This window comes from Myodes glareolus, chromosome 22 (assembly GCF_982192425.1).
Source record: "Myodes glareolus chromosome 22, mMyoGla1.1, whole genome shotgun sequence".
Taxonomy (NCBI): Eukaryota; Metazoa; Chordata; class Mammalia; order Rodentia; family Cricetidae; genus Myodes; species Myodes glareolus.
Window position 1 is genome coordinate 39,116,362 of NC_142047.1, and position 22,659 is coordinate 39,139,020.

The 22,659-nt window shown below is 41.8% G+C and overlaps 2 protein-coding genes across 5 annotated transcripts in view; one reads left to right on the forward strand and one right to left on the reverse strand.

Moving 5' to 3' along the window:
• Ist1 (IST1 factor associated with ESCRT-III) overlaps nt 1–16,079 on the forward strand; it is a 21,150-nt gene extending 5,071 nt beyond the window's left edge. Inside the window, exons 1-10 of one of the 4 annotated variants that reach the window (XM_048437312.3) lie at nt 733–756; nt 4,601–4,703; nt 5,822–6,002; nt 6,474–6,561; nt 8,189–8,272; nt 8,907–9,017; nt 10,364–10,558; nt 11,241–11,333; nt 12,733–12,781; nt 14,795–16,079. In XM_048437312.3, coding sequence (XP_048293269.2) covers nt 4,616–4,703; nt 5,822–6,002; nt 6,474–6,561; nt 8,189–8,272; nt 8,907–9,017; nt 10,364–10,558; nt 11,241–11,333; nt 12,733–12,781; nt 14,795–14,988 — 1,083 coding nt within the window. In that variant the 5' untranslated portion in view covers nt 733–756; nt 4,601–4,615 and the 3' untranslated portion in view covers nt 14,989–16,079. Of the gene's footprint in view, nt 1–732; nt 757–4,600; nt 4,704–5,821; nt 6,003–6,473; nt 6,562–8,188; nt 8,273–8,906; nt 9,018–10,363; nt 10,559–11,240; nt 11,334–12,732; nt 12,782–14,794 lie in introns of those variants that run through there. The other 3 variants (XM_048437311.3, XM_048437314.3, XM_048437315.3) reach the window with 3 other exon arrangements.
• Nucleotides 16,080–16,478: 399 nt separating this feature from the next.
• The window catches only part of Pkd1l3 (polycystin 1 like 3, transient receptor potential channel interacting), a 56,395-nt gene continuing 50,214 nt past the window's right edge, over nt 16,479–22,659 (reverse strand). The window contains exons 29-32 of the mRNA XM_085682239.2: nt 21,364–21,574; nt 20,501–20,602; nt 17,378–17,509; nt 16,479–16,657 (exon numbers count right to left, since the gene is read on the reverse strand). Of these exons, the coding sequence (XP_085538365.2) occupies nt 16,547–16,657; nt 17,378–17,509; nt 20,501–20,602; nt 21,364–21,574 (556 nt within the window). The 3' untranslated portion in view covers nt 16,479–16,546. The remainder of the gene's footprint in view (nt 16,658–17,377; nt 17,510–20,500; nt 20,603–21,363; nt 21,575–22,659) is intronic.

Here is a 22,659-nt window from a genome sequence, read left to right on the forward strand (position 1 = left end):
TTTTCTTCCTCCACCTTTTTGTGGGTTCTGGGGTGTAGTGATATTTCATTTTTATTTTAATAAATAAAGCTTGCCTGAGGATCAGAACACAAAACAGCTACACTAGCCAGCCATTCAGGTCAGGTAGTGGTGGCACACACCTTTAATCCCAGCATCTACACACTAGTCAGCCATAGAGGCCAGGTGGAGGTGGTGCACACTTTTAATCCTAGCACTAGAGAGGAATATAAAGTGGGAGGAGACAGGAACTCACTTTCTTTCAATCTTGGATTTCATAGAGGTAAGAGCTCTCTAGTGGCTTGGCTGCTTTGCTCTTCTGATCTTCCATTTGAACCTACTATCTGTCTTTAGGTTGTTATTCATGCTACACTTGGGCTTGAACCCACCAGGTTTGCCAGCAAGCACTTTCACACTGTGCTATCGCATTGACCCTTTCTTTGGCAGTTTTTTTAGAGCAGTTCTGCTGAGGACACAATTTCTTTCTCATTTTCCCTCATGTGATCATGTCTTGTTTCTGGATTGATGGTCATCCGGTCCACGCCCCCCCCCCCCCCCCAAGTATTTGAAAATGACTTTCTCTTCTTTTGGTTTCCACGAGTTTAGGTGAGAGTTTTAGCCTGTCCCCTTTCTGATTTTTTGGTTCTTGGTTGTGTTGTGCTGGTCTCTGATGATCCTCCCTTCTCATTCCAAGGAGCTGGAGCAGTACGTTCATGCCACACTGTCTGCGATCATATGAATATACACTATATATAATAGGTAATATATTGCTTTTATCTGGTTTCATTCAGTTTTTTAAGAATTTGTCCGTGGTGACACACCCTTTAATCCCAGAGTTTGAGGAGACAGAGCAGTTGGATTTGTGAGTTTGAGGTCAACCTGGTAATACAGAGTGAGTTCCAGGACAGCCAGCGCTACACTGCCCCTGTCTTGGGGCAGGGGGCGGGGTGGTGGTACAAATCTGAATCTGATTTCAGCAGTTTATGATGAGATGGGGCATAAATCTCTTTGGGTTTTGTTGTGTTTGGAGTTTTTTGAGTCTCTGTGTGTATTTGTGTTAATTTAGGGGAATTTCTAGCTAATTATTTTAAAATAGCTTCTTTTTCTTTTCACAGTGAAAAGCTCAAATCTAGGACATCTTGCAAATGCCTTAGCATTGAACGATACTACCAGTTCCTGTGGCATTTGATACAAATGTTAGACTCTTCTGTTGTTTTGTCAGTATTTGAGACTTTATTCATTAAATTTTTCTTGAGATTATAATTTCCCCCTTTTCCTTTTCTCTTTCCAAGCCCTTCTGCATACTCTCCCCTGCTGTTCTTCAAATTAATGGCTTTTTAAAATACTTTGTTCTCTTTTCCCCACTCCAATAGAGTTTCTCTGTGTAGCCCTGACTGTCCTGGCTCTGTAGACCAGGCTAGCCTTGAACTCGGAGGTCCACCTGTCTCTAATCCGAATTCTAATCTGAATGCTGAGATTAAAAGTGTGCGTCACCACCACCTGGTTACTTTGTTCATTTTTTTTTGTGTATTTATGATTTTGGTATATGCATATGTATGTGCAAATATCCACCTTCTTCTTCTTCTTCTTTTTTTTTTTTTGGAGGCAGGGTGTCTCTGTGAACCTGAGACTTGAGTTTTCTTGGTGAGGCTGGAAGCCAGCAAGCTTCAGTGAGCCTGGCTTCACTTAGATCAGTATTAAGGTTATAGGCATATGTGGGCTTGTTACATGCTTGCTGGGATGCAAATTCCCATGCTCATGACTTTTATAGATCAAATGTATGTCTGTATACCATGTGCCACAAGCACATTTAACTACTGAACTGTCTCTAATTATGCTTTTTTTTTTCATTTTTATCAGTGTGTTTTTTTTTTTTAAATCAGTTTTCTTTTTCATATTGGAGAGTTTTATTGATCTCTCCAAGTGTACTGGCTTTTTCTTCTGTCATTTTCCATTCTGTTGTTGATCCTTTACATCAAGTTTCTTACTCTTCTAATATTTCTGTTTGTTTCTTTTTTTTTAAATATTTATTGATTTATTATGTATACAATATTCTGTCTGTGTGTATGCCTGTAGGCCAGAAGAGGGCACCAAACCCCATTACAGATGGTTGTGAGCCACCATGTGGTTGCTGGGAATTGAACTCAGGACCTTTGGAAGAGCAGGCAATGCTCTTAACCTCTGAGCCATCTCTCCAGCCCCCTGTTTGTTTCTTTTAAATTTTTTTTTTTTTTTGTAGTTTTTGTATGTAGGTAAATGCACCATGAGCAGAGCTGTGAGAGTCAGAAAAGGGTACCATATTCTCTGGAGCTGGAGTTACGGAGGCAGCTGTGAGTCATTACATTGGTGCTGAGGATCAAGCCCAAAACTACTTAAAAACCACAGAAATCTTGACTCCCGCTCCCCAACTAACAACTCAGCATTTTGTCCCAGTGTTATCTTTTGCCTTTGTGGCAGTTTCCAAACAGGTGGCTGACAAGCTCAATCCTTGTAATAAACTTTATAACACTATTTCTTTCTTTGAGTCACTGAAGAGAGTTATTTTAATTAGTGATATGATACTTTCTCTGAGTTATAATGCAAGGCAGTAACTATTTTTTTCCTTCTCTGTTTATTTATGTGTATGAGTATTTTGATCAAATGTATGTCTGTATACCATGTGCATGCCTGGTACCCAGGTAGGCTAGAAGAAGGCATTGGATCTGGAACTGGAGTTAGAAATGATTGTAAGCCATCATGTTGGTGCTGGCAGTTGAATCCAGGTCTCCTGCAAGAAATGCTCTTAACCACTGAGCCATTTCTTCAGCCCCTGTTTTTTTCTAACTAGTGTATCTCTATGACTTTTACAGTATAGAAGGCATTCTATGCGTAGTTGTTATAGAGGATATTTGAACATGGAGAACCCAGAGGTGAACCTCTAGTACTGTTCCTCAGGAGTTGTCAATCTTGCTTTTGATACAGGGTTTTTGGTTTTTGTTTGTTTTGTTTTGTTTTTTTGAGACAGGGTTTCTCTGTAGCTTTGACTGTCCTGTAACTTGTTCTTTAGACTGGGCCGGTAATAGGATTAAAAGTGTGTGCCACCACCACTGGACTCTGAGACAGGGTCTTTTTTTGTGATGGGGGGGGTAGTTTGAGATAGGGTTTCTCTAGTAGTTCTGGCTGTCTGGAAACTTGTAGATCAGGCTAGCCTCAAACTCAGAGAGATCTGCCTGCCTCTGTTTCCCGAGTGCTGGGATTAAAGGCGTGTGCCACCACAGTTCTGAGACAGGGTATTAACTGGAAACCTGGGCCCACCTAGCAAGCTAGGCTGGCTAGCTAATGAGTCCTAGGGATCTACCTGTCTCTGCTTCCCTAGTACTGGAATTAGAATTATGTACCACCATGCCCAGCTTTTTATATAGTTACTGGGGATTGAACTGAGGTTGTTAGACTTGATTGAGCAGCAAGTGCTCAATCAATAGATCTGAGCTCTATTACAGTTTATAGTGTGATAAAGGACATGATATAGATAAAGTACGCGATATAGGTTTTAGTTTAGTGGGTCTCCTTATATTATCCAGGCTGGAACTCTTTTTTTCCCCCTTTTTTAAATTTATTCTTTGTGCCTTTCACATCATCCATCTCCATCCCATTCATTTCTCTGTCCCTTTGTATCTACCCTCTGCCCTTGCAGCCTCACTCTCCCCAAATAAAATAAAATAAATTTTAAGAAAAAGGAAAGGAATATAAGGGGGGGGGGAGCCAGTCTCGTCATGGAAGCTGTATTGTGATGCAATAAATCATGCTGTAATCCCTTTTATCTACATATCTTTACTTGCAACTGTTGATTGCAGAGAATCGTTGATCTAGTTGAGTCCTCGGGCTTCTGCTACACTATTGAACTATTGATGCTGGGCCTTCACTGAAACTTCCCTTGATTATCTTGCTGTTGCCCTGGGTTGTGAAGACTTGTAGCTTTGAGTCTGCAGGACCCGTCCCTTCCTGTGCTCCAGCAAATCACAGAAGGGGTGGATGTTGGGTAGGCCAACACATAACCCTGGATCTGGGCCTTGTTAGTTGCAGAGTAGGTCAGACTGCCTAGGCTGGAACACTTAAGACTCAAGGAATCCTCCTACCTCTTTCTTCAGTTTGGGCTACTGATGCCACTCCTGACTTGCGTTTAAATTTTATTCTTAGTTCTACCCATAGTTACTGGCTGATTGGTGCAGGTGACTAGAAAATATATGATAGTAGTTATTAGTGCTTTTCTTTCTTCCTACTTCCTATCCATCTCCGCTTATGAATGCCTGAAAATATGGATGCTGTTTGGATCTGTGAACACATAGTCTGCTAGAGTATCAGGAGTCTAGCTCTCAGAAACCTTGTTCTCTGGAACCTGGGATTTACACATACAACTCCTTGTACTTGGGAGCTTTTGGTTTGAGACAGGGTCTTGATGTGTCAGCTTATACCACCATATTAAACTTTCATTCTCCTTTTACACATATCTGTTTTGTTCTTTAGGACACAGATTAAGAAACCACTCTGGTTTATGTTACAGTCTGCCTCTAAGAAGTACTAGTTTCTGAACTAATTTGGACTCTTGTGCTACTACTTTTTCCAGAAGGAGCAGGACAGCATGCTGGGCTCCGGCTTCAAAGCTGAGCGCTTACGAGTCAATTTGAGATTAGTCATAAATCGTCTTAAATTGTTGGAGAAAAAAAAAAGTGAGTACTGTGTCCGTCATCTCTCTCTCCACGCATCCCTCCCCCCTTCTGTCTTTTTTTTTTTTTTAAACCAGCTACCAGCATCCCAAGCCGGATCTTTCCGACTAGTACTATGGAGTCTTGTATAGCTTTGCAGTTAGGATACTTGTCTGCCTCTTGTATATAGTTAAATTGAAACACTTTGTTGCAGAGAAAGTATCTTTGGGTTTCTGTTACTGTGAAGAGACACCATGACCATGGCAACTCTTATGAGGGTCATGTAAGAGTTATAAGGCAGCATTTAATTGTGGTGGTTTACAGTTCAGAGGTTCAGTCCATACATGACAATGTGCTGACAGAAATGGTACTGGAGAGGTAGCTGGGAGTCCTACAGCGTGAGCAGGCACCCAGAAGTGGTGTGTTTCACTAGGTATGGCTTGAGCATATGTGAGACCTCAAAGCCTGCCTCCACAGTGACACACTTGCTTCAACAAGGCCACTCCTAATAGTGTCACTCCCTTTGGGGGACATTTTCTTTCAAACCACCATAGAAGGGGATGTAATGTTGACCCTCTGTATTTGTAATCTCTGCATCCATGGGTTCCACACCTGTGAATTCAGACAAATGTGGATCAGAAATATTCAGAGAAAAAATGCCTGTGTATTGAGTATGTACAGACTTCTTGTCGTTATTCCAAAATAATACATTGTAACAGCCATTTATATTACACATATAAGTAATCTAGATGTGGTTTAAAGTATACAGGAGGTTAAGCATAAATGGTCTGCATATTCTGTCCCATTTTATATGTCCCAGGCACTTGAGCCTTCTGGTTGTGATATCCATAGGTATCCTGGAACCGATGCCTCTTGGATGTTTAGCAGCTATTGTGGAGTAGTTAAGTATCCTTCCTGACTCTGGCTTCTGAGTTGGAAATGTCAGCCTGTGTCTTAGATTCATCTATGTAGGGTGACTTCTAGAGCAGCTATGATGAGAGTAGATGTGTAAGTGATTATGAGCTACGATACTGTAGATTGCAGTAGAACCTTCTCAGTCTTCTCTGTTGGGTGGAGGTCTGCCTACTGGCCAGGTTCCAGTGCATTATTGCTGTGTGACTGGAATGGGGTTTGTGTCCCAGCGGAACTGGCTCAGAAAGCAAGGAAGGAGATCGCTGACTATCTGGCTGCTGGAAAGGATGAGCGAGCACGCATCCGTGTGGAACACATTATCCGGGAGGACTACCTTGTGGAGGCCATGGAGATCCTGGAGCTGTACTGTGACCTGCTACTGGCTCGGTTTGGCCTTATCCAGTCTATGAAGTAAGATATCTTGCCTCAGAGGCTAAACAAATCTGGAATTTGAGAATGGAATAATGCTTTCTCAGTCTATGTGTATCTGCAGCAGGCTAACACTGAGCAGTTCTTTGGCATTCCCAAGGATCTGTTTGCCTATTAGTGAAAAGAAAACAGAATTGGAAGTCCAATGTCCCAGGTTTGAGTCTTGGTTCAGCTTGTGTACGGTTTTGAGGACTTGAACATGTCACTTAGTTTTTGTTTCTTCAGAAACAAATAGGGAAATGAAAAGGCTGGAATGTCAATTACCTGAAGCCAGTGTAGTTTGTGAAATAACTTCGGAGACCATCTGGTATATGATATAAAAACCATGATTTTGTTGGTTTTAAAGGTGTTAAGTATATATATATATATATATATATATATATATATATACACACACACACACACACACACACACATATATATATAATTTATTTATTTATTTTTGTTGTTTAGGGAACTAGATTCTGGTCTGGCTGAATCTGTGTCTACACTGATCTGGGCTGCTCCTCGACTTCAGTCAGAAGTGGCTGAGTTGAAAATAGTGAGTACAAGCAGTTTCTATAATGTCTGTAGGCTTTTGTTTTTGACAAGGTCTCACTATGTCACTCCAGTTGGCTTGGAACTCACAGAAAACTACCCTTCTGTGCCTCTGAGTACTGGGATTAAAAATATGTATGTGCCACCATGCCCAGCCTTTGTAGTTTTTGGTATTAGAAAAGTCTGTTTATAGCCAGGCCGTGGTAGCTTACTCCTTTAATCCCAGCACTTGGGAGGCAGAGGCAAGTGGATCTCTGTGAGTTCGAGGCCAGCCTGGTCTACAAGAGCTAGCTTCAGGACAGGCTTCCAAGCTACAGAGAAGCCTGGTCTCGAAACAACAACAACAACAACAACAAAACAACAAAAAAGAAAAGTCTGCTTATTTGACTGGGTATCTTTATCTTGTACCTCCTGGTTTTAAAATAGTCATTGTTCAGTAGTTACTCCTTTTTAGACCTTTATGGAATAAAATATATTGTTTTGAGAATTTGAACAACTTTCTAAAAGGCAGATTTATGTGCAACTGTTGTATCTGAATTTTTTTTTTTTTTAATTTTTCAAGACAGGGTATCTCTGTAGACCAGACTGGTCTTCAGTTGTTATTGTACTCTTAGGTTCTACACTATAGACTCACTGACTGTGTTTCATGTTTGTGTATTGACCATGTTTAGCCCCAGGAGACCTTTACACATTTCCTAGAATAATTTTCTTTCTAGTCTTGTTAACTTGTTTTGTTTCTTTCTTAACTATGTAGTCTTGGCTGGTCTCAAACTTCGGGGCTCCTCCTTCTTCTGCCTCCCATTAGGGATTACAGAGACTTGTTACTATACCCAGCTCTTTGCTTAGTTAATTTCTAATAATCTTTCAGATATTGACAAAACATTGTTTTCTTCAGATGCAACTTCATTTCACTTTTCTTCTCAGGTCTGATTTGCATGTGTGCCTTCCTTTAGGAGCATTTATCTTAGCTGCAGGTGGACCTTTATTGGGTTGTTTTTATTATTAATATTATTATTTACACAGAGATTTTAAGACTTCCTAAAAGTAGGAATAGTGTTTATTTTTTATTTTTTAAAATATTTATTTATTTATTTACTCATTATGTATACAATATTCTGTCTGTGTGTATGTCTGCAGGCCAGAAGAGGGCGTCAGACCCCATTATGAGATGGTTGTGAGCCACCATGTGGTTGCTGGGAATTGAACTCAGGACCTTTGGAAGAACAGGCAATGCTCTTAACCTCTGAGCCATCTCTCCAGCCCCTAGTGTTTATTTTTGTTCATCATCATTTTACTATTTTTGAAGGGGGGGAGAGGAGTTTTGAAAAAAGATCTCGTGTAACCCAGGCTAGCCTTGAACTGATCCTCTTGCTTCTACCTCCCTAGTTAAAGGGATTACGGGTGTATGCCACCTTGCTCAGCTCATTGTTATACTTACAGTATTTCATACCTAACGATAGTGTTTGTGGTTAGGTTGTTGCTTTCTGGGTAAGTGAATAAATAGTGTCTGCTTACTAAGGTTTCATAGGCATTGTTTCTTTAAACCTAGTCATAAAGATACATTTAATGTTGGTAGGAAGTGTGAAGCTGGAGTGATTTCTGTTATAATTTTTCTTTCTTCTGTTTTGTAGGTTGCTGATCAGCTCTGTGCTAAATATAGCAAGGAATATGGCAAGCTGTGCAGGACCAACCAGATTGGGACTGTGAATGATAGGGTAAAGAACATACTTGTAAATAGGACCCAGAGGGAAAGATAGTTTTATTACCAGCAGGGGCTTAAGTTATGCAGGTACATGGCTGAGTTAGTTGAGGGGTGTATTTTATAGTATAATGAAGGTCAGAGGATGGCTGTGTGGCCAGCAGTACAGTCTGGTTCTTTTGCTGCCTAACACTTGATTGTGGTGCTTGCTTTTGTCTTTTCCATCTTCTGTATGTTATGAAGGCAGGAAGGAAAGTAGAAAGAAGGGTTGGATGAGTGAAATGGGAATGGCATTAGTGTTGAATCTTTTCTTGTATCTATCTCCTATGCAGCTAGAGAGTGAGAACAGCATGGGTCCCAATGTGCCTTCTGACTAGAAAAAAAATAGTTCATCTTTATTCTTCTCCAATTTTACTAGTAATGAGAGGAACTAGCATTTTTTTTTTTTTTTGGTCTTTTTTGTTATTTTTGTCTTTTCTTTTTTCCTTTCTGTACTGAGGACCAAACCCAGGACTTTGTGCTTGCTAGGCAAGCACACTCTACCACTGAACTTAGTTCCTCCCAACCCCAAGGAATTTGTTTTTTAAAAGTAACAAGTTCAGATTATTCTGGTTGTACAGATGCTTCTTAACATTAATATTTTATTACAGCTAATGCACAAATTGAGTGTGGAAGCCCCACCCAAAATCTTAGTGGAAAGATACCTGATTGAAATTGCCAAGAATTACAATGTACCCTATGAACCTGACTCTGTGGTCATGGTAAGTTTATGCCAGAGCACAAAGGAAAATGAGTCCCTATGTAGGACTGCTTGATGAGGGTATTATTTATGCTAGCTGAATTTGAGTGAGTAAACCTTTGTTCAGCTAGTGCCTTCTTAACAAAAATAAGTATACCTGCAAATCTCACAGGTCACTTAAAGCCTGAGATTGAATGAATGAATGAAGGCATCTTGAGAGTGCACAATCTTGACAGAAACGTAAAAGCATATTATTTTTACCTTTCAGCAAGTTTGAAGAAATTGTAATACCCAAGACCTACATTGTTGTAGAATATTATTTCAAGATGTGTTACATTCGTTTATGCTGTAGAATATTTGTTTAATAATGCGAAGATGTGTTGCATTCTTTTATGTTGCATTTGTTTAACTCTGTGAAGCTGTGTTATTTTGCCTGTCTGAAACAACTGATTAATTTAATAAAGAACTGAATGGCCAATGGCTAGGCAGGAGAGGGATAGGCGGGATTGTCAGACAGAAGAAGAAAAAGGAGAATGAGAATAGAGGGAGGAGGGAGAGAAGGAAAAGGAGAGGAGGACACCAGGGGCCATCCACCCAGCAACAGAGTAAGAAGTAAAGAAAGGTATATAGTATATAGAAAGGTAAAAGCACAGAGGCAAAAGGTAGATGGGATAATTTAAAAAAAAACTGGCTCGAAATAAGCCAAGCTAAGGGCAGACATTCATAAGTAAGAATAAGTCTCTTGAGTATTTATTGGGGTGCTGGGCCTGCAAAGAGTAAAAAATACCAACTATACTATGTGGTTCATTTACTGTGCTATGTGCACGTAATGGTCCAAAAGCTGATTGTAGAGATACATGTAAAACAGATTTTCTGTCCTGAATATAAATGATTTAACACTTAAACCTAGTGTGGTGTGGTAGAAGCTTTTATGCTAACCAAACGTCCTGCACACAAACACCCGCAGGATGGATAGCAGCTTCCAACCCCCACGCCCACCCCCAAGCATTAATGTGTAGAAACATACCTGAGTATTCCGTCAGAACTGGCCCTCAGTAGAAGAAAGTATTCCTTCCTGGGGCATTTTCTTTCTGAATCTGTCCAGGACAGGGTGTTTTAAAATTTTTACATTCTGCTCTTTTCCTTTTCTTAGAGACCTTTATAGGCTCCCTTGTTCCCTGGGAATTGTCTGAGGCTATGGTGGAGCATTGTAGTGTAGTGTTTTCCCCACCTCCTTCACATGCCCTGCGGGTGCTGAAATTGTGAGCACTCCAGAGTAAACAACTTTTATGCTTATGTGTGTAAACCTAGACTTTCCTAGGGAGCATGGCTGTGGACCTGGATTAAGTGCTTGTGTTTGTTTCTCAGGCAGAAGCTCCTGCTGGGGTGGAGACAGACCTTATTGATGTTGGATTTACAGATGATGTGAAGAAAGGTGGTCCTGGAAGAGGAGGAGGGGGCGGGTTCACAGCCCCTGTTGGTGGACCTGATGGAACAGTGCCAATGCCCATGCCTATGCCCACTCCAAATGCTCCCTTCTCATATCCACTGCCAAAGGGACCAGTAAGTATGTGTATATAAAGAAAGTGTGGATGTGAGCTTTAGAAAATGTTGCAGAAGAGGACATATGGTCTCTGTACACACTGAGGAATTGTAGGTTGTGAGGAATACAGAATAAAAAGAATATTTGTATTAGCTGAGTAACCAAGCAAGTGTATTGAGGAACAATATCAGATTGAGGAAAATCCTTGGTGTCTGCTGCAAGTACCAAAGAAGAACAATCTAAAGATAGTGGTAGGAAAAGGTTCCTGAACATCTGGGTACCTGTTGCAGTAATGCTAGTAGTTTTTGTTTGTTTGTTTGTTTGTTTTCTTTCTGAAAATGAAGAACTTCCCTTTATTAGCAGGCTGAAAAACCTTCGTTGACAGGATGTCAGTTTTACAGTAGGTTATTTCTAACAAGAAAGTGTTTCAATTTTTTTCCTTGGAGATAGACATTGAATCACTTGATGTGGTATTTGAGGAATAACCGTTGTAGATCTGTAAGCTTGTAGTCTTTCTGATCACGTGTGATCCTTTTGAGCCTTTCTTTCCTCTGAGGATAATACATACATACATATATACATACATACACACATACATAGATACATACATACATAATGTGTGTATTCACACATACTTCTTCCCATCCCATACAGAAGTTACAGATTGGGAGCAGGGTTTCTGATACTGCTTTTCTCTTGCAGTCGGATTTCAGTGGATTGCCAGTGGGGACTTACCAGGCCTTTCCTAACATTCACCCACCTCAGATACCAGCAACTCCCCCATCGTATGAGTCTGTAAGTGCCTGAGCCTCTTTGATAAACGGCAGGAGAGTGAATCCCATGAAGAGAGCAAAATAATAACAACAGGGAAGGCAAACTTTTCATCAGCTTAGTATGGGTGTTGCTCTTGCTTTGGGATTCCTTGTTGCTTTTATACTGCCCTGGAGATGTGGTGCGCTGTTGGTGGCATTTGTGGTGGGCTTGCTATGTTGTCACTGAAACCAGGAATCAGGAAGGAGCTGCTCTTAGGAAGTGATAGTTCTCAAATGGGCATGATGGCACATGCTTACAGCTTCAGCACTTTGGAGGATCAGGACTCAAGGTCAGCCTGGACTACATGAGCCCATCTATAAAAAGTAAAGAAGAAAGTTGTAGTGTCCTACTCAAGATACTTAATATAGATATATTTGTTCTACTAACTAGTCTGAGAATCACATTGAGTTACTATAATTTGATATTAGAATATATTTATTAAAGCATCAGGTTTTTTTTAAGTTTTCAACATTCATGGGGAACAGTAGTAACAGTATTTGTCTTAACCAAAAATGTCCAGTCACTCATTTTTGGCCTGTAGCATTGACTTCACATTTATTCTTATAGTTAGAACTTATATAGAGCAAACCTCTGGCACAGGCCAGTAATCTTAACAGCTTGGGAACTGAAGTAGATAGATTGCAAATAGAAGACCTTATTGCAGAATAAAAATTAAAAAAACTGTTGGGAAGTAGTTGAGTGGTAAGGTGTGTCTATCGTGTAGGTGCAGTCCCTAGAGCTCGGGAGTTTGGGGTGATGGGTAAACGGCTCATGTAGTAAAGATGCCTTGAACTGTGATTGGAACAGCAGCTCTGCTTCACAATTACTTGTTTCCTGCCAGTCTTGGATATACATACATGACCCATATATCCATGCCTTTGGGAGCTGTTCCAGCTTATGGTTTACTTAGAAAACATGCTGGTATGGATTTGCTATGTAAATTGCTCACTTAGGAAGCTCTCTCTGATCATTCTTCCCATTGGTTTTCATCTCTGGTTGATGTGTTTTCTCCTGGAGCTGAGTCTTTCTCACGCTTTAGTAGTCCATGTATCAAAACATGGTCAACAGTTTATGGAATGAGGTGGCTCTTCATCAGTCCTTGAGGCCTTGGTTCTTGTAGATTTACTAGTTTGCTTTGCCTGGAAGCTGAAAAGTGACACAGTGTGGTAAGACTTTTTCTTTCTTTGCCTGGCAGGTCAGAGGTTGGCATGGTGTCTATGTGGTTCAGAGAGACTAGGAGGCCTTTTCTTAGGAGCAAATTCTGTTGCTTTTGGTGAACAGCTTAGCTTTTGGAAAACAAAGGAGCTGGTACCAGTATTAGTACTTTGTCTAAAGATGTAGTTCATTGTCTTTTCCTTTGGTAACAATCTGTGTTTTGCAGGTTGATGACATTAATGGTGATAAAAATGTCTCTTCTGCACAGATTGTTGGTAAGTGTGTTTTAGAAAGCTTCATGGCTGCTGAATTCTCTTTTCCTGCTCCTCTCTCCATGGCCATGGCATCTACCATGGTCCCTGTCTTCTCCATGGCCATGGCCTTCTACCGTGGTCCCTGTCCTCTTTTCAAACATCATTTGTTTAACACAGAGCTCAGGACTTCTTGCTTTGAACCATAAATATTTTTTCCTAACCCCAATCTTCCAAGGCTGTGTTTTATTTTTAGTCACTTAAGTTTTTTTTAAGTACATTTTTATTTTTCATTATGTACATGTATGTGGGTTTATACACGTGAGTGCAGATTCCCATAGAGACTGGAGGGCCCTCTAAGGCTGCAGTATCAGGTGGTTTTTGTCCTTCCTTCCTTCCTTCCTTCCTTCCTTCCTTCCTTCCTTCCTTCCTTCCTTCCTTCCCTCCTTCCTTCCTTCTCCTTCCCTCCCTCCCTTACTCTCTCTCTTTTTTGGTTTTTCAAGACAGGGTTTCTCTGTGTAGCACCAGCTGTCCTGGAACTCAGTCTGTAGACCACAGGGCTGGCCTCAAACTCAGATATCTACCTGCTTCTGCCTCCCAGGAGCTAAACTTGGGTTTTCTGGAAAAATAGCATGTGCTCTTAATGGCTGAGTCATTTCTCCAGCCCTCCTTCATTTTTTAAAAAAAATTATTTTCTTATTTTGTGTATATGGGTGTATGTATGTCTATGCACTATGTGCATGCAGTGCCCCTGAAGACAGGAAGAGAGTATTGGGTCTTCTGGAACTGGAGTTAGTACTGTTTTGAGTGGCTGTGTGGGTGCTGGTCCTCTGAAAGAGCTTTTAACCACTGAGCCATCCCTCTAGACCCCACCCCAGCTGTTTTTTAAAGTGATATATTGGTGTCTCAGTTAGACTAGCCTTCTATTGCTGTAATAAAATACTATGATCAGTCCAGCAGTGGTGGCGCACACCTTTAATCCCAGCACTCAGAAGGCAGAGGCAGGCGGATCTCTGTGGGTTCGAGACCAGCCTGATCTACAAGAGCTAGTTCCAGGACAGGCTCCAAAACTACAGAGAAATCCTGTCTCAAAAAAAAAAGAAAAAGAAAAACCCCACCATAAACACCATGATCAAAACCACGTGAGGAGGAAGGGTTTATTTTTCTTACATTTCTATATCACAGTCTATTGTCAGAGTTAGGGCAGGAATCTGGAGGTAGGAACTGAAGCAGAAACCATTGAGGTTTACCTGCTCAATGCTCTTTACCTGCTCAATCTCATGGCTTGTCTGCCTGCTTTCTTATACCACTCAGGACCACCTACCTAGGGGAGACTTCCACTGGGCTGGGCCTCTCTCATTAATCTGAAGGTGGCATTTTCTCAGTTGAAGTTCCCTCTTCTCAAATGATCCTAGCTTGTGTCTAGTTGATATAAAACTACCCAGCACAGAGGGCAAAATAGGCACAAACAAGAAGGGTGAATTTTCGTGAAGTAAGCATGTTTATGTAGTTGTTCAATAAGTTAAAAAATGGAGTGCTACGAGCACCCCTGAAAGCATATTTAAAATCAGAGAAGTTGGGTGTGGTGCTGCATCTCTAATACCAGCACTGGGAAGTTGGGGCCATAAGCTCAGTGGTGGAGCATTTACTTGGCATGTGCAAGTCCCTGGATTTGATTTCCAGCATTGAAAGAGAAGGAAAAAAAAAAAAAAAGCAAACTGGAAGACTTTACAGTACCAGTATTAACAGAACCTTGGACTTCCTTATCCTCTTGCTTCTACTACCCTAGTGCTGGCCATGATAGGTGTAAACCACCATACCCAGTTGTATGCATTGCTGCTGTAAAACCAAGAGCTTTGTGTGTGCTGGACAAATACTCTGCTAACTGAGCTACATCCCCAGCCTCTCCGGCAGTTTGATCTTATTTTGTCCTCTGCCAAAAGGGATTATGGAGTTTGGGTGGTGTTTTTGTCAAAGGATGGCTGAGTCATTTTTCTGCTATTTGTAACATTATACTCTTTGCCCTGATTTAATTAGGACCCAAGCCAGAAGCTCCTGCAAAGCCCCCTTCCAGACCCGTGGATAATTACAACAACTTCGTACTGCCAGAGTTGCCATCTGTGCCAGACACACTCCCAAATGCATCTGCTGGAGCCAGTACCTCAGCATCAGAAGACATAGACTTTGATGATCTTTCCCGGAGATTTGAGGAACTGAAAAAGAAAACATAGGTCTCTTAAACCAGGCAAATGTCCAGATTCTGGAAGTTGAGACTGAACAGTTCTTTCTTGTAATAATGAATCTCCATGAAATTCCGTTTCATCTGTTAACCATCACCGAGCACTCTTCCTTGGGGCTCTCCTGCTGCTCTACCAGTTGTGTTGCTTTCCAATTCTCTAGTGATACTGAGAGACTAACAGCGAGACTCTGGCTGGAGCAATTGGCTTCTGGTGGCTGTTTGCCTGTCTATCTGTCACATGGATCCTTGGTTCTCTCCTGACCATTCCATTCCCAAAGGAGTGAGAAGGGAAGTACTGTGGGTAGAGTTGCCAAAGGTGGCTGAACCACGGAAGAGAGTATCCTATGACGTGTCTCAGCCTTGGCTTGTAAATGCATCCTCTGCATGGGGGTGATTGTAGAGGGAAGAAAAGCAACTATGTGTTTTTTCAAATGAGTTAGATGGCTCGGGAAGCCACTGTCACGGTTCCTGGAGGCAGGGCCCTCTCACTGACATACACTACTTGCTGCAGGGCACTGTTCCACCTGGATCCAGTTGCAAAGTTTGTTTGGAAAAGTTCTCTCTTAGTTCTACTGGATTCTCAGGGAGCCCTCTGTGGCCTTTTGCTTTACTTTGCGTGCTGTGTTTTCCTTTTAGGAACGAGCAGCACTACGGAAATTTGTTTTTCCCCATGGCATGTTAGGAAGGAAGCATAGGTCTCTATCCAAGCCTAGGGTGGGCTTCCAGTTGCCTTAATAGAAGTGCTCAAGTCTGGAAGCCTACAGGAAAGGGCGGTATGTGTTTTCATTTGAATACTTACAATTAGGGCATCTTTACAAGCTGATATCTTAAGTTTTGGTGCCATATTGCTGTGGCTCACTGCTTTCCTGGGTGGATGCGACTCTTTATTATGGTAACTTACGTGCTTCTTTGCCCCTAGCCAAGGCCACCCTTCCCCAGGAGGTTAGCTTTGGAACTGGAAGATGAGATTTTTGTTTATGTATAATATTTCTGTACGTACCTGTTTCAAGCAACTTCACTGTTTTTGATTGGTTTGTCTCTCATAGCTCAGTAGCTGCTAATAAAGATCCTGTGTCCTGCTTTCTCTAGTGTTGGTCAAATGAATGGATTTTAGTGGAGACTATTTTACCAGGTGATCCATATCAGTATATAAGCCAGATCCAGCCTTCACTTTCCTCTCCCTTAGAACAGGCGTCAGGGGCTGTTGGCTCATTTCAATCCCTGGGTTTGAGCTTAGCTAGCATCTATGCATTTGCTTGCCTGCTACTCTATTTTAGGTAAACTGCAGTTGTGCTCACTCTTGGCATGAGTGGTGAGCATTCTGTTACCTGCTGGTTGGCAGTGTGGCTGGATTGTGCTATGTACTTAGGTATCCTTCTCCTTACTACACTGCTCAGCAAGATGATGGAAACAAAGGGATTCAGATTCTTCACTAACACAAAGTGTTGTTACTTCTGTCATAAGATGTAAAGTATTATCAGTAATGCAGTAAAATGTAAGCTACCCTAGGCAATAGTGAGATTAAGATAGTTCATCTTAAGACACGGATATCAATACCCAGTGTTGTCAGCATGCTTCTCAGGTGACGGGTTCTGCTGCTGGCGGATTCCTAACAAGCTTGAGAGCTTTTGTAGTAATATATCTGTCAGTGTAGCTTCTTTCTGAGTATTTGAAGACAAAAGGGGAAAAGTAAGTAACCTGCGATTGTAGGTTAAAGTACCAAAGATGCCACTCCAAACACCCCTATATATATATAGTAAGCAAAGATGCCACTCCGAACACCCCTAAATATATAGTAAGCAAAGATACCGCTCCAAACACCCTTAATATAGTAACTAAAGATGCCGCTCCAAACACCCCTAAATATATAGTAAATAGTGATGGGTTACCACCAGATGTTAGGAATGTCTAACGAATGGTTGAAGACCAGCTGTTTATGTCTTGTCAATTTGTTTTCCTAGGAAAGTAACTGAGACCACTAAAGGGAGTGTGCTGATCTGTGCATTATGCCAGTTTGTAATGTCATGGGGCCTTGAACTCTGTCCTATCTGTGCTTCCAAATGTCAGGATTAGAGGTGTGTGCCACCATACCTGCAGTGAATCTCAACCTGTGGGTCGCAACCCCTTTGGGATCAAACAAACCTGTCACAGGTTGCCTAAGATCATTGGGAAACACAGAGATTTACATTACGATTCACAACAGTAACAAAATTACAGTTACGAAGTAGCAATGAAAATAAATTTACGGTGGGGAGGTGAGGAACTGTTTTAAAGGATCACAGCCTTAAGAAGGTTGAGAACCACTGTCTTAAAGCATCATTAAAAGTTCCAGTTACAGGAAATCATGACAGTTAATTGTTCATACTGGGCCAGTTACTCACCTCAAGGGCCTTCCTTTCTTTGTCAAAAACAATGAGAATGGCAGAAACAAAAAGATTAATGATCACAAATCCCATCAAGATGATGCTAGTGAGGACCAGAAAGGAGCCGAGGACCGGGTAGAGAGCAATAACCTGGGAAGACAGTAAGACCTCTTGGAGTTTACAACCTGTGCTAACACCTGGATTTATTTCTGAGCACACATTTGAATCTGAAGAAACTATGGGGAAAAAAGATTCAAAGGAAAAGAACATGAATAAGGTTAAAATTTGATTGCACAGCTTTTACAAGAAAAAACGATAGGATTATGACTCAAGTCCCAGCTATGTTTTGGGTAATTCTGAAAAAATAGTCTATGAACACAAAAGCTTGCGGTAGCACGCGTATGGGAAGAACAAGTGCGCACCGGAAGGGATGATGAAGCTGGCTTTTGGCTGAGGTAGCTGTGGTATGGTTTGCAAGGCTTTGGAAAGAGGAGGGAAACTGACTCCCACCACGGCCTTGAAGGTGTGAGTACTGATAGTTAAGTCCTCTTGCTTTTCTGCATAGATACATAAATTTAGGTCTTACTAGAATGGTTTCTATACATAGCTTTTTTTTCTTCTTTTTTTTTAATATTTATTTATTTATTTATTTATTATGTATACAATATTCTGTCTGTGTGTATGTCTGCAGGTCAGAAGAGGGCACCAGACCTCATTACAGATGGTTGTGAGCCACCATGTGGTTGCCGGGAATTGAACTCAGTACCTTTGGAAGAGCAGCCAGTGCTCTTAACCACTGAGCCATCTCTCCAGCCCCTTCTGTTTTTTTGAGACAGGATTTCCCTGTAGCTTTGGAGCCTGTCCTGGAACTAGCTCTTGTAGACCAGGCTGGCCTCTGAACTCACAAAGATCTGCCTGCCTCTGCCTCCTGAGTGCTGGGATTAAAGGTGTAGGCCACCACCGCCCAGCTTCATACTTATCATTTTAAGGTGTTCTTTTTAACAAATGGTGTTCCCCACCCCACCCCTGCCCTTTGCTGTTGGCCTATTGATTGTTGCTACTAACGCCTGTTAACCAATGATTTGTGAGTACAGCTACAATCATTACGAGTATAGCAAGTAACAGTTGCATCTTTACTTGGGAAAAAGCTGCTGATTTAACTTATCTAATCAGTAACTTTTGAATCACTGGTGCGCTGGCTCGCTTTGCCATCATCATCAGAGAGGAGAAAATGTGTTCATAGATTAGGCTGTAGGCAAGCCTATAAAGCACTTTCTTTTCAGCTTTCTTTTTATTTATTCTTTTATATCATGCATCTCCATACCATTCATCTTCCCATCCCTTCGTATCTGTCCTCAGCCCTTGCAATCTCTCATCTTGACGTAGAAGCTGTAGTGTGACAGTGAGTCACACAATATATTCTTTTGTCCATATATCTTTACTTGCAAGTGTTATTTCCAAAGGCATTGGTCAGGTTGATGTTTTTTTAATTAGTGATTGATGTGGGATGGCCCAGCCCATTGTGGGTGGTACCACTCTGGGCAGGTGGCCCTGCGTTCTTTAAGAAAAGGCTGAGCAAAGCCATGAGAAAGCTGGTAAGCAAAACCCATGGCCTCTGTATCACCTCTTTCCACCAGGTTCCTGCAGGGCTTGGGTTCAGGTCTTGGCCTCCATTATTGGACTGTGAGGGTATATAAGCCAAATAAATTCTTTCCTCCTAAGTTGCTTTTGTTTGAACACAGCCACAGAAACCCTGACTAAGACAAGGGGTGACCAGAGTGATTAATTGTACAAGTGTCACTAGTTCCACTAATTTCATGGTCACATAAGCCCTTCAGTGTTAGGACCCAAATCCTCATAAGATGCCTATTGAAGTTTCTCTTCATTTTGCTCATTTATTTGTTTGTTTGTTTGTTTATTTTGAGACAGGGTTTCTCTGTGTAACAGCTCTGGCTGTCCTGGACCTCGCTCTGTAGACCAGGCAGGCCAGCCTCAAACTCACAGAGACCCACCTGTGTCTGCCTCCCGAGTGCTGGGATTGTCACCACCGCCTGGCTCATTTATTTAATTTTGTGTGAAATTATACTTACGGTACTGCTTGTCTTTTTACTAATTATTTTAATGTAACCAGTATACCTAACTCAAATGTAATTTTTGTGAAGGACCTTGTCCCAATGTAATACAGGAAGACAGGGATTTATGTGGGCCAGGGAGGAGTAAACTCACCAAGATGTGTATGTATTTGGTTTTTTTACTCTTTGGGGGCCTGCCACCTGGCTCCCAAATAAATACACTGAGACTTATTTATGAATGCCTTGTGTTAGCTTGGCTTGTTTCTAGCCAGGTCTTCTAACTTAAATGATCCTGTTTCTCTTCTATATTTTGCCTCTGGGCTTTTTACCTTTCTTTATTCTATATGTCTTTGTTTCCTTCTTACTCCATGGCTGACTGGATGGCTAGCCCCTGGTGTCTTCCTCTCCTCCTTTCCTTGTTCCTTGTTCTCTTTTTCAAGATTTCTCCTATTTCTCTCTGCCTGGTAGCACCGCCTATCTCTCTCCTGCCTTGCTATTGGCTGTTCAGCTCTTTTTAGATCCATCAGGTGTTTTAGACAGGCAAAGTAACAGAGCTTCACAGAGTTTAACAAATGCAACATAAAAGAATGCAACACATCTTTGCTTCATTAAACAAACATTCCACAGCATAAACGAATATAACACATCTTAAAATAATATTCCACAACTGGATGTTAACTGTAAAAAGAGCTAATGTGTTTTTTCCAGCACTACCTTTGGTTACTTCCGTCACACAGTTTCAGAGGACCTTTGAGTACATGGGCAGTTTGTGCTGTTGTGGCCAGGTGTCCTTTGGCAGGGGATTGAGGGTGCGGGGAAAGTGGAGGAGAGGCGGGGCATAAATGCTTAGGAAGCAGCAGCTGGTGAGTAATGCAGTGTCGCGCACAGACATTCCTCTGAGACAAGGGTGAAGGGTGTAGCTTCTCCTTAGCCTGTGCAGTGAGAGCTTGCTTAACACGCGACCATCCCATCCCACTAGTTAAAGCTGCTAAGCAAACATGAATCTGAAAGGAAATGAGGCTGCTTCTGCTCTATGTCTGTCTGTTTGTCTGTCTATCATTTATCTTACCTCCTTGTGGCTAGAAATTCCCGTCAAGAGGCCAACAACAGTCACTGTGGAGCTGAAGAAACTCTGGTAGTCAGAGATGCTCCATCCAAACAGCAGATTGAACTGAGCAGGAGAAAGGCCAGTCAGTGGTAATAGCATTTCTGTCCTGAGGTGCTTGATATGGCTAACAGAAGCAATGGAAATTCCATGTGGCCATTCAAGTCACTGTGATTACAAAATTTATCTGATCTTCTTATTACAGCTGATGTCACTTTGTTTGTCTGTATCTTAGACACATCACAAACATCTGGGTTTAAGACATTAAATACAGGGACTGGAAAGATGGTTCAGTGGTTAAAAACTCTGACTTTTCTTCCAGATGGACCCAGGTTCAATTCCAGCACCCACATGGCAGTTCACAACTATCTGTAACTCCATTTCCAGGGAATCTGAGACCCTCACACAGACATACAAGCAGATAAAACACCAATGCACATAAAATAGAAATAAATAGATCTTAAAAAATGTTTTAAAAATTCCTCTTTTTTTTGTTTTTATTTTGTTTTTTGTTTTTGAGACAGGGTTTCTCTGTGTAGTCCTGGCTGGCCTGGAACTTGCTTTGTAGACCAGGCTAACAGACTCACAAAGGTCCACCTGCCATTGTCTCCCAAGTTCTGGGATTAAAGGTGTGTACTTCAACCACCTGGCCAAAAAAATTCTTTAAAAAAAGACATTAAATATGGAACATGACTAAATCCAGCTTTCCTAACTGAGCTCTTCTCTAAAAACCCACTGCTAACCTGATGGTTTTCTGAACAGTGATGTTTTCTGAGGGCACAGGCAGGACTCTGCACCTGGGGAAGAGGCTGGGCTTTGGGACTTACAGTCATGGCATAGCTGCTCAGCAGGATCACGATGAGCAGTATAAAGCCAACCACCTCATCCCAGGCCTTGTTCAGTGTCTTGCTGATGACCTGGAACTGCGCATTGTGTCGCAGTATGTCCCACAGCTGCACAGTTGCCAGCAGGACCAGGAAGCCCATGAGGTGAGTGACAGCTGAGTTCACTTTCAGTGCCTCGTAGAAACTGATGAACCTGTAACCATGGGGAGCCGACTCAGCACGAAGCAGGCGCTGCCAATCACCGGGGCTTCCTCTGCAGAGTCAAACACCCAGTGCAGCGAACTGCTTTCTAGCACGGCCCCTTGGCTGGGAGCTATCCTGAAAAGCCTTTCAAGGCAGCTCCTAGCTGATTTCTTTCCTTCTGATTGATCTAGAAACGGGGGCCAGCCTCCACTCTTGTCAGTGCTGAACCTCAAAAGGAGAGTTAGCCTAAGGACACATGCCATCATCCTGGGCTGTTTCTGCCACTCCTGTGTTCTCTGACAGTAGAGACACTAGTGAGCTGTCATAGTCCTGAGTAAGGAGAGGTGAGAGATTTGCCCCCCTCCCGGTTCAGTTTCATTGTGTAAAGTACAGAATCTTATGTCATAGCAACCAGTTTACTTGGAGAGACTCCTGTAGCTACAAGCAAGTCTTTCATTGCCTAAGGCCTAAGCCAGAGGTCCTCAACCTGTGGGTTGCGACCCCTTAGGCAAACTTCTCTATCTCCAAAATATTAACAGTATGATTCAAAGCAGCAAAACTACAGTTAGGAAGTAGTGACAAAAATGACTTTATGGCTGGGGGATCACCACAACATGAGGAACTGTATTAAAGGGTCACAGCATTAGGAAGATTGAGAACCTCTGGCCTAGGCAGTGCCACACAGCAGCCTGGATCTCAGCTGCCACAACCTTTTAGGCTACCCAGACCCATTATCCAAGTGTAGACAGTTCAACATAAGTTACTTGGGACAGTGCTTCGGAAAGGTTTTAGGTCTCAGGCCCTTAGCTGTGGAAATACTTGATCTAAAAGTGCTAAAAAAAACAAAAACAAAAACAAAAAATCCAAAAAACAAAACAAAACAAAACAAAAAAACAACCTGATAAGGGTAATAGGAAAAAATGCCTGAAAATAGCCACTTCTTGTTGGGAAGCTGTGTCTTGCTCTGGGTTTGTATCCTTTTTTAAGGGTAGTATTTATTACATCTTGGGCTTTATGCATACAAAGAGACCCCAGTTCCAAGCCCTTGCTCTGAAACTTTATCTTCCACAGACACCTGAGTGCCACAGAGACTCT